The sequence below is a fragment of the Rhinolophus ferrumequinum genome, chromosome 9 (assembly GCF_004115265.2).
Source record: "Rhinolophus ferrumequinum isolate MPI-CBG mRhiFer1 chromosome 9, mRhiFer1_v1.p, whole genome shotgun sequence".
Classification (NCBI taxonomy): Eukaryota; Metazoa; Chordata; class Mammalia; order Chiroptera; family Rhinolophidae; genus Rhinolophus; species Rhinolophus ferrumequinum.
This window is the reverse complement of record NC_046292.1, coordinates 19,571,837-19,587,374: the sequence shown is the minus strand read 5'-3', so window position 1 is coordinate 19,587,374 and position 15,538 is coordinate 19,571,837. Positions and strand designations below refer to the sequence as shown.

Below are 15,538 nucleotides of genomic sequence, written 5' to 3'. Positions count from 1 at the left end.
AACACAAACACAGCTGTGAGACACTGATACACCAAGGTTATGAAACCTTACCGAGCTGTTTGTACAGTGCTGCCAATATAAGCGCATGGTGGCTAGTTTGCAAACTTAATTGCCAGACCTCATATTTCTGCATTTGCATAGCCCAATACCATAGGCATTAGCCACATGTGACTATTGAGGACTTAAAATGTGGCTAGTGCAATAAAGGAAGTTAACTTAAAATTTTTACAAATTTTGATTTAAATGTAAATGGCCACATGTAACTAGTGACCACCATATTGGACATTGCTATGATTTAGTTGCTCAAAGGCCTGTGAAAATCAACATTAATATGCATAAGTTGTCTTAAGAGTTATTATGGTTCATCATCTTTAGTCAATTACATCAGCTGTTGAAAATGATGTAACAGCAAGCTTAACATTTCTAGAGATGTGGTGGTGTCTTGGGTTGGGATTAGAATGTTAAAAGATCCATTCCATGTCTCATTATGAAGTATAATATAAAAAAAACAAAGCCCAGTGATTCCTGAAACATAAATACCAAGTATCAACTCCTTTATGATTTGTGTGGAACAACCACATCACCAGCTGCCTGGCACACAGGACATCGTGATATCACCTAAGGCCCAGTCTTGACAAGGTTGATAGGTGTGGGTTTATCCTGCCCTTCCCAACATAGCAGGTACTCCCTTAAAAAGGCAGGGAGTGTGTAAAAAACAAGTGGCCTGTTTTATAAAACTCTAAATTTATTCAAAATTTTAAAAGATTTCACTCTCCCCTCCAAAATACTTTACATTAAAAAAAAAAAAATCAAACTTGTTTCCTATTTTCTCAGCCACTGTACAAGCTGCTGCTTCCCTTTCTGGGGACCAGCCTCTGCCTCTCCAACCCTCTTCCCCTCCCTCCCTTCACTCTCAATATTGCTATAAATTTGTTTATAAAACCCTCCTTCCCTTTTCCCCATGTCCTGCCCTGCAGGTGTAGCTTCCCTTTGAGATTTCAGGCCCTTGGTTGCAGGTAGGCAGGCTGGATAAGCACTGCAGGGCAGAATGCTTTGTGCTTCTGGGAGAAAGGCTGGTTGGCTTTTTTCTTGATCAACTGGAAGATCATTGTATCCCCCCGCCCCCACAATGGACAGCTGTTCAGGACCAAATATTTGGCTTGGGCTGGTAGCCCTGCCCCTTCTCCAGTTACCCCCAGGCATAGGTCCATGACATGAGGGCTGGGTCTGATGACTGTACCATTTGCCTGCCTGTGGACTGTCAAGGACAAGAAGAATGGCATATGACCAGAGTAGGGCTTAATGGAGCCCTAACTTCTCAGAGTGTGGGAACCAAACCCCCAGGGGAGGAAGTTTTGGTTTTCGTAGGCAAAACCAGGGTCAGCCAGGACCATGAGAGGTAGGGATGAGGGGGAAAGATCTAATCACATAGTTCTGGGGGAGCAACATTCCTTGACAAAACCCCCTCCCCTCTTCCATTCCCATTCATCCAGTAGGTTCCAAGATGATTCCAGAAAGGAGGAAGAAAAGGAGGAAAAGGATTCTGTTCTGCTAATGGGACAAAGGCAGGAGGTAACAGAGTACTAGGGGCTGGGAGAGGCCTGCTGGAGTCTGTAGTCATCACGGCTTCCCTGTTCCAGGACGAAGGGTGGAGGGGCCGGGAGCCAGGCCCTTCATCAGCTCTGTTCCTTGTCCTTGACTAGTAAGACGGTGTGCTGGCCTCCACTGGACACAGATAAGACCATGCGGTTCTCCAGTTGTTTGCCTGTCATCTCCACGGGGCTCCAGGCATCCTCCTCCTGCCCTGTGCCCAGCTGGAAGTTGGTGCCCATGCCCCAGGCAAAAACACGACCTACAAGGGAGAGAAATGGGGGAGCTGTCTCCAGGATCCCTAGCCCCACCTTTCTGTAGTGAGACATAGAATGAATTTTGGCCTTGGCCTATAGCAGCCTGGTAATGTCCCAGCCTCTGGGAGTTCAAGGAAGCTGGAAAAATCCAAGGAGATGATGGGTAAGTGCTTTGCCACCCAGAGACTACAGTCCTTACCCATGGCCGAAGACCTCTCCCTATGCCTAGGCATGGCATTCAAGGCCCTACACAACTGGCCATGCCCCAAACTCCCATGCCAGCCTCCACTCCCAGAACCAGCCGCCTTTGAGACTGCTCTGGATGTTCCTGTGCCCTCCTTTGCTTATCATAAAGGACTGAACCTTCAAGATGTAGTGGAAGCCCCAAGTTCCTCAGGAACTTTTCCCAGATAATCCCAGATCAGGCACCTCTGCCAGCCCGACTTCTCAGGACCTCCATGGCTGTCCCACTCACCCACTCAGGCTCTGGCGACTGCTCACACCCTCCTCTGCTATGCTTGCCAGAACCCTGACTACGAAGCCTTCTTTCTCCTAATAAAATTCTAAGTATAACTCCCTGGGAAGCTGGCACATACTAGGTTGTAAATAAAGGGATCACCATGGTGGAAATGTGAAGCCTGAGTTAGAAGTCTGGAGTCTGGAGACCTGGGTTCAAGTCCTACTGCCTGGCCTATATCCCCTTTGCTGTTTTTCTGCTCTACGGAACAAATCATCTTTATTAAAATAATGTGTTGACTCATTTTATGTTCATCAAAGCCAGAGCTCTTTGACCATCAGGAGAAAAGCAATGTTATCGTAAACACTGCTCTCTGCATCTCAGCTCCATCTGATGGTGGACCTCAGAGCCTGCTGGGCAGTTTGGTAAGAATCACGACCCCAGGCCCCAACCAAACCAAATGTGGGCAGCCCCACTCACCATCCTTGGTCACAGCATACCCCACAGAGGCCCCACAAGCCACTGAGGAGACGGCGGGCAGCCTGGAGATGAGGGTGGGTATGCTCTTCTCCTCAGCACCCTCCCCAAGGCCCAGCCGCCCATACTCAGCCCGGCCCAGGCTGTATGCTTTTCCTGTGGGAGGAGGGAGAGAAATGAGGCGTAGCAGAGGGCGTGCTCCAGGTTGGCCAGGTGAGTTCCCATATCCATGGGAACCGGTCCCTATTCCCAGGGTGGTGAGAAGGAGGTCTGCAGTGTCTCTTTCAGTTTTGGGGGAGGCCTGGGAGAAGCCCCATAGACCCCCACTGAACTCATACTTGGAAGAGCACCAGAACTCTGGGGGTTGAGGGGTGACCCCTATAGACCCATACGTGGCCCAGCCCATGGAGCAGACCCAGGTTCCAAGGGCCATGCTCTCAAGAGTCAGGCCAGGCCTGTGCCCAGGGAACACGGTATTCTCAGCCCAGGGGTCCCACCTTCTGAATCCATGCAGACTGTATGGTGCTGGCCACCAGAGAAGCCTGCCCAGGATTTGGTGGAGTTCTTGAAGGACGTCAGGTTCTGGGGTACAAAGCAAGATTCTGTGCCTGGGGTTCCTGGGGGAAAAGGCCATGGGAGTTGTCAGGAGTGAAGGTGTCCAAAGAGCTGTCCTCCTCCATCCCCTCCCACACGGAGGCTACCCCACCCGCCAGGTTATGGATAGTCTCACTTTATACATGACAAAACTGTGGCTCTGAGGGGTGACTCCACCGAGGGTGTACACAAATGAGTGGTGGAACCAAAACTGGAATCTAGGTCACTCTGGGCTCTGTGAGATGCTGGGCTTGAGACTCACCAAGCTGATGATAGTTGGAAAGGCCGAAGCCATATACATGGCCCTCGAGGGAGATGGCAAAGGTGAAGTAGGCGCCACAGAAGGCATCCTGGAATTTCACATGGCCCCGGCTTCCCCTGGATTTCAGCATCACACACTTGGGAACTAGGAGTCGTTCTACAAGCAGAGAAGCAGCCAGGGTCAGTGGCAGACACAGACTCTCCTCTCTGGCCCATGTCAGTTTCTCCTACATTTCTAAAGCCCTTGGAGTGAGGATAAGCAGGGACTTTTCTCCCTATTATACAGAAGAGGTAACTGAGGCCAAGAAAGTACAAGTGCCTCACTCAGACTCCCACAGCCATAAGAAGTAACATTTACATGGAACTTACCAGGTGCCAGCCACTCTTCTATGTTAATTCATTTAACCTCACAACAACCCAATGAAGTAGATAAGTTTAGACATGAGGAAACTATGCCCAGGGTCCCACAGCCAGTAGGTGGTAGGCCCAGGATTCAAACCCAGGGTAGCCTGGCTCTGGAGTCATAGTTCTTAACTACCACCGCAAGTGTATCTGATGTAAGCCTGAACAAACAGAGAATCCCTCCTGCCTTTGACCTTCACTGGGGGTAGACTGACAAGCTGCCCTGCCAGAGGGACCTAAGCCACCTACCAAGGCCCTGCCGGCCACCACGATTGGCAAATAATTCAGGCACACGGCCCAGCTGGCCCTGCTCCCCGCAGCCCAATGTGTAGAGGTCACCATCAGCTGTCAGCATCACCAAATGGTCATTTCCTGAGGATGAGAGGAATGCAGGGGATGCAGGGTTTGTCTGTAAGGCCCAAAGCTGGGCCAGCCCAGAACAAGGTTCTCCAATTCCTGCCCACAGCAAGTACCCCCAGACTCACCTGAGGCCACCTTCACCACGGACACACTCAGCTGCACTTGCACGGGTACCATGCTCTTCTTCATGGGCTCCAAGAGCCCGATCACACCATTATTGTCCTGGAAGGGAGGGGCACAGCACTTCTCAGCCACTCCTGCCAGCCAGATCCAGGCTTGCAGGCAACCACAAAACTGTCTGGTGAAGGGCACTGGTGCCAGCTGGGGGATGGAGAGGTGAGTAGGAGCCAGGCCACAAAGTGAAATATTTATGAATGAAATCATACATGGTCTGTGATTTGCATTAAAATAACAGGAGTAGTGCAGTGCATGGGAGAAAGGAAGTAAGTTTGGCCACAAATTGATAATTGTTAAGACAACTAGATGGGCGTCCATTATTCTGATTACTTTTATGTATTTGAAATTCTCCATAAGAATTTTTTTTTAAATGGGTAGTTTTTGTTTGTTTTTTGTTTTTACATTTTTACTGGGGAATATTAAGGAACAGTGTGTTTTTCCAGGACCCATCAGCTCCATGTCAAGTCGTTGTTTTCAATCTAGTTGTGGAGGGCGCAGCTCACTGGCCAATGTGGGAATCGAACCAGCGATCTTGGTGTTATGAGCACTGCGCTCTAACCACTGAGCGAACTGGCTGCCCACCAGTGGCTCATCTCCAAGCTCAAGCGTTGTTTCTCACTGGGCCATGTGGGAATCAAACCGGCGACCTTGGTGTTACGAGCACTGTGCTCTAACCACCGCCCCCTCCATAAGAATTTTAAAAATGGCCCTGATGAGGAAACACCTCATCAGATTCCTGTACTTTTGACATTTCAAAATAAATACCAAAGTACCAAAACAATTTTAAGTGGTAAATCTGCTTTTTAAACTATACTCTCATGTCTTGGAAATTCTGAAATGTGACAATTTGTCCCTCCCACACACACTCCCCAAGACCCCTGAGAAGTGTGGGAGAGGGCTGGGAAGAGGAAGGGGGAGGTTGAAGGCAGGGAGACGGGTGAGAACAGCAGGCTTCCTGGAGCAGCCTCAGCCAAAGCATCCTTGACTCACTCACCCATTTCCCAAGACACACACTTCATAACATCAGAATCAAGGAAACAGCCAGTGGTGTAGACAAGCTTGGACGAACAAGCCACAGATCTAGGTCTGGGCCTAAGCTCTGCCTCTGGGCCTTTGATTTCCCCACAAGTACGCACAACAGGGGTGTGGAGATGAGTTATCCTTGGGGCCCCACCAGTTAATTCTGCCTGCCAACCCCCATGCAGTCTTCCAGACCCAGTCTTACCCGGAAGGAGCCCCAGAGGAAGACACGACCATCCTCGGTGAGGGCCGCTGTGTGACTGTCTCCTGCTGACACTTGTACCACCTTCTCTTGCAGTTCCACTTTCCCAGGGACCATCTCTGAGCCTTCCACTGATGTGTCCCTTCCCAGGGCACCCTCATCATTGCAGCCAAAGGAGTAGACCTGTGCCCAGGACGTCCCCATTAGAGCAGGAAATGTATATGGCTCAGAGTTCCTTTCCCAAGTCCCCCAACCCCAGGCCCTGTCCAATTCTGTGCCACCCCCAACCTACCTGGCCACTTTTGCTTAGACACACGGTGTGCATGCCCCCAGCCTCAGCCTGCACAATGTCTTCTGGAATGGGCACCAAGGCTGGCTTCTTCCTCTCCATCACATTCTCGCCCAGCCCCAGCTGGCCCACGTCGCCCTGGCCCAGTGTCAGCACCAAGCCTGGTTCTGTGTTGTGGGACCTATGTGAGACTGAGGGGTGAAGAAGACAGCCCCTGAGTGTGTAGGGTGACGGGAGACAGGAGCGGTCATTGCGTGGGCTCTAGGACCACACAGACAGAGTTCAAGCCCCTGCTCTGCCACAGACCATTAGTATGACCTTTCCAAGTCTGATTTCCTCGTTTGTTAAATGGCAATCACAGAAATACCTATCTCATGGGTTTTTGTATAGATTAAAAATCGAGCACATTATTACTGTGAGAGGGAGGAAATGGAAACAAGGAGACACTCAATATTGTGAAAAGAAACTTGGTGGGGAGGGGAAGCACAGTGAAGACACAAGATCGTTTTCCTGATTAGCTGTAAGTTCCTAATAAGGAGCCATAGTGCAGTGAGGGCTCAGGTAATGTCTACCCTTTACTGACTGCTTACTCTGCTAATGTCAAACTGCTCTGTAGTCCCCAAAATTACACTACAGACCTTCCATATTCAAGATCCCATTATACAGGAAAGGAAACAGAGCCTCAGAGAGGTTGAATAACTTTCCCAGGATCATAGAGCTAGTAAGCAGTGGCGTTTGCACTGAAACCAAGGAAGCCTCCATCCTCAGGCTGTGACCACTTTTGGACGTATTCACACTGATAACCTCTGCTCCTATCAGGGAGCAGACACAGGTCCCGCAGCTGAAGAAGGAGGGGCCGGAGTAAGAGCCCACATGGGTATTTGAGGAGAAGCGCCAACCAGTGGGCGGCCCAGGGCCATCTACAGGCCAATGGCAACCGCCCGCAACTCCGGACAGCCAATGGCGTCCAGCCCCTCCCTCGGGGGGGGTGTGTGGCCACGGCTGCCAGGGCCATGGTGGCTGTGCAAAGGGAGCGCCCTGGTCTGGTTTTCTGGTCAGAAGGGCTCGGCCCACAGGCACCTCGGAAGGAGTGGGCGCCAGGAACGCGGCGTGACGCACTGGCCCTCACTGCCCGGTTAGGAGAGTCTGCAAAAGACAGGCACTGTCTGAGTGTGGGCCCACACTACCGCTCCCCGGACTGGGGGTGGCTGGCTCTCCTCCCTGTCTCCCTCCAGGGTTCCAGGCAAAAGGAAACCACAGCCACCCCCCCAAATGCTACCTGGATATTACCTCCATTTCCTCACAACAGGCCAGTGAGGATGGTGCTGTGCTGGCCTCTATTTTATGAAAAGGGTAATCCAAATTCAGCAAGTAAGTGACTTGCTCAAAGCTACACACCTAGAAAGTGGCAGAGCCAGGACTTGGACCCACGTCTGGAAATTAGTGGTCCTTACCATACCCCATTACTGCCTGGGGCAAAGCCCTGGGGTTAGTTTTTGGCTAGTACTGCCCAAGTGCTTTTCCACTACTTTCTGTACCCTAATGATTCCCAGAGGGTGGGATTCAATCAGCTACAAGGAGACTCTCCAGCTGGGGAGTTCCTGGACTTCCAGGCGCTTCAGCTTCCAATGTCAGGGAGAAAGGAACCCAGTCCCTGATTCTGGGGGTTCAAAGAGGCCACCCATAACCAGATAAAAGGCCAAAGCCAACTTACTCTTCACCTTCTTGCTTTTGGGGAAGGCATCTTCTGGGGGTGACCTTCTCTTAGTTACACGCTTGGGTGGCATGTTCTTATCCTGAAAAATCCAGACATATACTTACTTCATGTCAGAAATGGCAATCATTTTCCTGTTCTAATCAGGAAATGTTTATCAAAATCAAGCAACAACTTGAAATAAGGTTTTGCCCAGCAATTCTACTTCTCAGAATTTATCTGAGAACAAGAACAGAATAATACACCAAAGATTAAGTTCCACAAATATTCTCCACTGTATTCTTCATAACATTAAAAAAATAACGGAGCAACGCATGCGCTGGCTAGGTAAGACGTGGTATATTCACGATAGAACTGTATGAAGCCATTAAAAGTGATGCTTTCAGAGATTTGTTGAATTAAGAAGATGTTCACCATTGCCAAGTAATATAAGCAGATTGAAGAACCCCTCCCATTTTTGAAAAATAAAGCACACACATGTAAAAATAATTGTAGAAAAATGTGAAGGAAATACATCCGTTATTAAGAGTGGTAACCTCTAGAAAATGGGATTATGGGCAACTTTTATTGTTTTCTTTGTACCTTCCTATATTATCTAAGATGTTTAACAAGGAGCATTACATATTGTTTAGTATATAAAATTAAAACACTGAAGAACATTAAGTATATCCCCTAACTCTCGCAAACCCTGAGATAATCACTAGTAACTTTGTAACTAATGGTTAATAACCCAATGTCACTTTGATGCATTACTGTTATTATCAGACTTAAAAAGATGGTCTCATGAAATAAAACCTTAAACCAGACCATTTGTGCACTTTGATCCAAAAGTGCCACTTCTGGAAGGAGCCTGGCTTTCCTAAACAGCCCAACAAGAGGTAAACACTATATATATAGTCACACTAACATACAAACACCAGATGTTACAAAGGAGGAAAGAAAATCACCTATGGGTGACAAGAAGGGTTACTGGACCTAGGATGATGGTCCAGGGTAGCTGAAAGCCTCAGCCCTGAGCCCCTGCCCTCCTTTACTGCTGCTGCTTCCCAAGGTCTCTCTGTGTCTTCCCCAAGGCTGCTGAGAAGAGACCTTCTCTCTCAATTGTAATCCAGCCCAAGTTGTGCCCAAAGCCTTTTTCCTCACACACCAGCAGCCTTGGAAATCTTTATCACGCCCTGGTCTTTCAGGTTGTGAAAGACAGTCAAGTTGTTTGAGCTCTGGAGTGTGAGCCCTCTGTCAGGTAGGGCTGGCTGGCACATCAGAGCTCCCCTGATGCAGAAGTGGTGTAGCCTGTGACAAGTAAGAGCACAGCCTCTGGAGCCAGTCTGGGCTCAGCGACTTTCCAGCTGTGTGACCTGGGGTAAAGTTACTTAATCCCGTCTCAATTCAGTTTCCTCCTTAGTAAAATGGGAATAATAATAGTACCTGCACCTTTGTGATGTATAGAATTAAATGAACTAATATTTTAAAAGTAAATAGTGGTCAGTAAATCAACACTGGCGTTATTATGTCTAGGACCTAACCCTCAGGCACAGCTCTACACTAATCTAACCCTCCTGGCCTCCATTTCATAGAGAGGGGATGGAGACTCTACCCAAGACTACAAATGCAATTTGCAGAACCACAAGCTCCCTGCTCAGGCTCAGCTGTGAGCCAACAGCCCCTACCTCCCTTCCTTCCAGTAGGTCCTAGAGCCTCAGCCTCTCCAGCTTCCCACTCCACAGTATATGAACAAGGGCAGCGGCCTCTGAATTTCTGGGCACGTTCTGCCGACCACCCTGGGGGAGAAGAGTACTGAATAGGGAAGTAGTCAGGGGCCTGTGTAGGTTGGGCCTCTGCAGGTTGTGACTGGCCCAGTTCTGACTCTGTGGAGGTGGCAGTTCTGAGCTTCACCCAACTTTTATTCTCCTGGGATGGGACTCCTCCCCTCCAACCCACTTCTTTGAGACCCCTCTCCCCACAATAAAAATGCACATTTTTTGGGACTGGAGGGAACTGGATTCACCTGCCAGAGCTGTGGCTTGTTCACTGGGCTTTTGTGACCGTGGCTGGCCAGCAGCCTTAACCTCTGAATTATATGCCCATCGAGGAAAGGGGATGCCATGACCACTTCTCAGGGCTGCTGTCAAGACTGAATGAAATGTTTGTAAAGGACTTTGCAGTGCCAAACACACAATAAGTAGAGTAAATCCTCACTTAACATCGTCAATAGGTTCTGTGACTTTAAGTGAACCAACTACAGCATCTCATCAAGAAACAACGTTGAATGAAACATTATTCCTTATTCAATGACCTGCTGCATTCATATATAGCAGCATTGATTCATTCCACAAATATTTATTGAATGCCTATTAACACTTTTTGGCTTTGAGATAGGTGTAGCAAGAAAAAAGAACACTAACCCTTTTCCTGTTCTCAGGGAGCTTACATTCTAGTGGGAAAGAAAAAACAAATGATTACAGGTGGTGCAGTGTGAAGGGTAGGCAAGGTGATCTCTAAGAGAATAACTTGGGGGTGCACCATATCGTGAATGTACTCAATGTCACGAAACTACACGTATATAAATGGTTGAAATGGTAAACTTTACATTATGTATATTTTACCACAATAAAAACAAGAGAGAGAATAATGGGATAGGGGAGGAGGGTGGTCGGGGAGGGGACATTTAAGACCTGAACTATGCGAGAAAGGCAGTAGGGGAAGACTGGACGAAAGCATTGTGGTAAACAGCGGGATGTGCAGGAATGTGGGGAGGCCAGTGTGGCTGTGGCTGGAGAGTGATCGGTCAAGTGTACAAAGGGAGCAGGTTGGATCATGCAAGGCCTTGTAGGGAAACAGGCAAGTTTTAGGAATGTCTTCACCAGATTTGCATCTTTAAACAATTGCTCCGGATACTGTAAAGAAAACGGGATGGACTGGAAGAAGAGGTTATTCAAATGACATGCCAGTGACTTAATTTGGTCTGAGGCAACAGAGAACAGTAGACAAAATAGATCAACTTAGGAGACAGACTCGATTTGCCAGCAGGTTAGAAGGAAGGAAGGAGAGGAGGACTCCAGAATGACTTTTCCATCCTAAAAACATCCAGGGGTTCCGGCACAGGCCTTAGCTTGGCCCAAGACAAGGACTCCCAGGCTTTGGATTCGATTTCTCGGTGGGGGTAGATTTCCATTTAGTGAGATGGAGGAGAACACTATGGGACATGCAGGAGCCAAAGGACCGGGGGCTCCATTTTATCAGGTGTTTCCATTAAGTCTGAAGTGTTTGGGAGCCATCCAAGAAGGGATGTCAAGTAGACAGAGCTAAGCGGATTGAGGGGTGTGGGATACAACAGGTACCCCTGTTATGTGTGTTATATGTTTCACATGTAACACAGCTTATCCCACTGGCCAGGCCGGCAGCCACCTCACTGTGTCCAGGGCCCCGTCCTGCCAAAGGCAAATCTTCAATCAGCTCCTCAGAATGACCTGTAGCAGGTAGCTGTGCTGGGGAGGGAGACTATGGTGATACGAAAAGTACTCAGAACAAGAAGTTCAGTGAAAACACAGGAAACAATTATGTCAGCACATTGCTACTGATGCTGGGCTGACCTGTAGACAAGGCCCAGAGTGGAGACAGAAAACTATACAGGTGGTTGGTGTCACGGGGTACTAACAAAAACAAGTGTGTTATTGTGGGTTAGAACGGATCCAGTGAACCCACCTGTGTTCTGGCAAATATTTTGGGGCATCTCACTGCAAGGTAGCCACACTGATCCCACTGTATAGATGAGGAAACTGAGGCTCAGAAAGGTGAAGTATCTTTCTCCCAAGATGTGAACTGTTAGTCAGACTCCAGAGCTGTGCCCTGACCAGCTTCCTCCTCGCCACACTCCTCCATTTCTCTGCCTGCCTAGGAGCTGTCGCTCATATCCTCTCCCCACAGAAAAGACAGCAATTTGTCTCTGGTCTTGCTGCTCCCCCGCCCATCCCATTCCTTAAGTCACTCCTGAGCCTTGTAAACTTCAAACCTGAAACAAGCTGCTTCCTTACTCAGACACCTCAGTGGTTCCCTCTGCCTTTATCTAACGCCCACATTTCTTAGCCTGGTACTAACGACCCCCAGGCTCTGGTACTAACTTAACCTTTGGCTTCTTCTCTTATTTGTCACATCCTCCTCTCTCTTCCCCCACAATCTTAGAAGACTTACTGTTCTCTCCATGCCATTTGCATCTCTATTCCTCCCCATCCCTTATCCTACTGGAAGAGCTTCTACTCAAGTCTCAAAGTCACCTCGGTGGTAAACCACCTCTGATCTCTCTCCCAATCCTAAAGGAATCATTCTCTCCTAGAGAAACTAGGCCAGACTTTTGGAACATAATTACTTTAATTTACATATCGATCCACTACACCAGTCTACTTCTTAAAATATGAGCCTCTCCTATCTTCTATATGCCAACATTTTACTTTTCACAAACTGAAGAGGAAGGCACTATCATTCCTATTTCACAGTTGAGGAAACTGAGGCTCAGAGAAATACATTTACATGCCAAAGTTCACAAAGCCAGTAAAGGAGAGCCAGGAATAGAACCCAGGTATAGCTGATGGATTGAGAAAAAAAAAGTCAGCTAAAGGCAGGCCGTGATCCGGGCAGAGCTCAAGGCAGCCTGGGAAGGCCTTCCCAGGAACCCCCATGAGCTCAGCCAAACACAAGGAGCAGAGGGCAGAAGGCAGCTGAGAGGGAGAGGATGGTGAGACCAGAGAGGAGACACTGAAGTAGCCAGGGCCTGAGAGGGACATGGGGAAGGACCATGGGTACAGCTCCCTGCTGCAGTGGAGTTGAACACTGGCTTTAGAGTCCATCAGACCTGGGTTCTCTTTGAGTCTGAGAATCCTCATCTCTCAAATGGAGGTCTCTGGGCACTGCAGAGTGCTGCTGTGAGCAATCTGGGGCAGGGCAGGGGATGAGAGGGCACCTCCTCAAAAATGGAGCCCCACACTCATCACCCACCTGCATCCTCTAGTGCATAAATCAGGCCTTTGTACAGACTCCCTGTCTAACTGCTCTGGGTATGTTCTTAACTAGTGAGTGTGTGGGCTGAGAATAAGCAGTAGTCTTTTGTCCCCACCCTCACCCCCAATGGACAAACACAGCTTCCATCTTCAAGGAGCTCACAGTTTGGGAAAAGAATGAGACACAGTCCCAAATAACTAAAAGTCAGATACAGAGTCAACTTCCACCAATAGGCACCTATGGTGTGCCAGCCTCCCCTAGAATGCTCACATCTGCCCTCTGAGCTAAACGTGATCACCCTGGTTTTACAAATAAGAAAGGAGAAGGCCCTCCAGGCCACACAGGGATGGGATGAGCGGGCAGGCCTCCTGCTCACTCCCCACCAGGGCCTGGACTCCCCTTGCCCACTTCTCCCTGGGCCTTCATTTCCTCGTGTGATGAATGAAGTCACACCAGACTGGAGAGTACCAGGGGCCTGAAGTGCCTGCTGTGACCCCCGTGACCTCACCACAGCCTCATTTCTGCAAAGGGAGACAGAGCCCTCTCTGACCACAGCAGCTGTTCCCACTGCTACCCCCTGTTCCCCGATGTCAGGAGGCAGACACTTGCCTGCCAGACTCAGAAGCTGAAGAATCTCTTTGTAACAAAGGTCCCCAGGGAACGGAGGAAAGGGGCTCATCTGTCAAACATTTGCTGAGCTCCTGCTATGTGCCAGGCACAGAGCTGGAATACTTCACCCTAAGAGTTCTTCACCAGGGGTAGCCTCCTGTATACAGAGCTGTGCCTGGGTCAATATTTCCCCAGAAGAAAAGGGCCACAGCTTCCACCAGTCGTTAGAATCACTGCTTTATGGAAAGTATAGGATATTAGTAACCCTTACCACATACCTCTTACCTTGATTTTACAGGTAAGCGAATACTCAGGGGAGTTGGGTGGGTGGCCCAAGGGCACCCAACTAGTAAGTTGCAAAGCTAAACAGGATTCCTGCTCTTGGGATGTTTTTGCAACAGGATCATTGGTTAACTCCGAATTCATTGTTTCTGACTCCATTTTAATGGCCTTCTTGGATGAAGCCATCTCTGCCTCCTCCACCCCCACCCAGTGTTCCTCAGTCTTGCACCTGAGACCTTTTAAAAACCCAGTTCCCTGCTGTATCTGGTACCCTGTGTTCCGGTCAGACTAAAACACCTGTGAGATCTGACTGCAACACTCACCTAGACCTTCATCTTTGCATATGCCGTGCCCCCTGCCTGGATCACCCTAATCCCTCCACCCCCGGTGTTCCTGAATAACTACTGCTCCTTCAAAACCCCATTCAAGTGCCACCTCCCCTGCAAAGCCATCCTTGACCCTCCTGGGCTGGGTTGGGCAACCCCCTCAGAGTTCCGGTAACACTCCATACCCTCAACTTATGCTAAGGGACAGAAGTCACACTTGGTTGGAGCATCTCAATTATTATCTGATGAATTAATTGCCAGCAGCAGCACCCGGGTATACTTCCGGTGACCACACTGCCGTTCATGTAATTGTGGTCCTACACAGGTCTCCCCAAGGACACGGGGAGCTCCGTAAAGGTCACACCACGGGGCCTTTCTCATCATTGTTCCCCAGCCCTGTAAGCGCAGCACGGGGTAGACAGCCAGTGAATAATCTGTTGACAGATGAGTCGATGCGAAGTTCACAGCACACCTCTCCAAAGGGTCAACAGTCGTTACCGTCGTGGTGCCTGTTGACGCTGAGATTTCTTTCCCTGCAGCAGACCCTCACCAGCCTACCCTCGAGCTCCTAAAGCAGAACCTCATCGGGAAGGGTTCCTTCCCGTCTACAGCCACATTCTCGAAGGAAAGCCGGACAAAATCACTTTCTTAGTTTCGGAAACGCAGCCCCGCCAGGGCAGCCCGCCCAGGCCCGCGGGTCTGCGCACACCGGCCAGCGAGGTCACCGCGGCCGCGCGCACCCCGGCCGGCCGCGCACGGGCCGTTTGAATCTCCCGCCCGCGCTGCCGCCGCGGGCCGGGGAGAGGCGCGGCGGCACAGGGGTTGCGGGGCCCTAGCTCGGACGAGATGGGGCCCGGCTGGCGCCCGGGCGCCCCGCGGGGCCGACAACCCGCGCGCCCGCACCCGCGCCTTCCTGCCGCCCGGCTTCACGTGGAGCCGCCGCCGTGGGACCTGGCGCGCGCGAGCAACGGCCGAGACCCACCGAGGCCCCCCGTGCTCCGTCTGTGGCAACTCAGCGCGCCGCCCTCCACCAGAGCCCTTCGTCAGAGACACGCGCGACCCACCTTGGTGCAGGTCCTCCGCAAGGAACTCCTCCGCTCGCCTGCCCGGCCGCGAACTGCCCCAGAGCATGCGCTTTGCAGGCCTCGGCCCCGACCCGGGCCAGAGAGCAAAACAAAGAGCCCGGCGGCCCCTGGTGGCCGCACCAGGAAGTGTAGGTGAAGCGCTCGGGCTGGGAGCTCCTGACCAAGAGCCCTCCACCTGTACTCCACTGCATAGTGGGCGTATACTTTGAAGACCTCAAATTGGGACAAGTGGACTGACAACCAAAATAACCACTGGAAAGGGGGGCTCAGTTGGTTAGAGCGCCATGCTCTTAACAAGGTTGCCCTTAACAAGGTTGCCAGTTGGATCCCCACATGGGCCACTGTGAGCTGCGCCCTCCACAACTAGATTGAAACAACTACTTGACTAGGAGCTGATAGGTCCTGGAAAAACACACTTAGAAAAAAAAATACCACTGGGAAGCA

The 15,538-nt window shown here is 50.1% G+C and overlaps 1 protein-coding gene across 3 annotated transcripts; it reads right to left on the bottom strand.

Moving 5' to 3' along the window:
- Window positions 1–15,238, bottom strand: RCC1 (regulator of chromosome condensation 1). Of its 3 annotated transcripts, XM_033115319.1 has the most exons (11): window positions 15,074–15,169; window positions 7,801–7,882; window positions 7,167–7,232; window positions 6,090–6,277; window positions 5,801–5,980; window positions 4,524–4,620; window positions 4,288–4,410; window positions 3,638–3,793; window positions 3,279–3,398; window positions 2,785–2,937; window positions 1–1,852 (listed from the first exon to the last, which is right to left on the bottom strand). In XM_033115319.1, the coding sequence occupies exons 2-11, from the start codon at window positions 7,871–7,873 to the stop codon at window positions 1,677–1,679; spliced, it is 1,332 nt and encodes a 443-aa protein (XP_032971210.1). In that variant the 5' UTR covers window positions 7,874–7,882; window positions 15,074–15,169; the 3' UTR covers window positions 1–1,676. The 3 variants fall into 3 exon arrangements, with proteins under 3 accessions (XP_032971210.1, XP_032971211.1, XP_032971213.1); XM_033115320.1 differs by lacking the exon at window positions 7,167–7,232 and having other exon boundaries at window positions 15,074–15,238; XM_033115322.1 differs by lacking the exon at window positions 2,785–2,937.
- Between the last annotated feature and the right edge of the window lie 300 nt (window positions 15,239–15,538).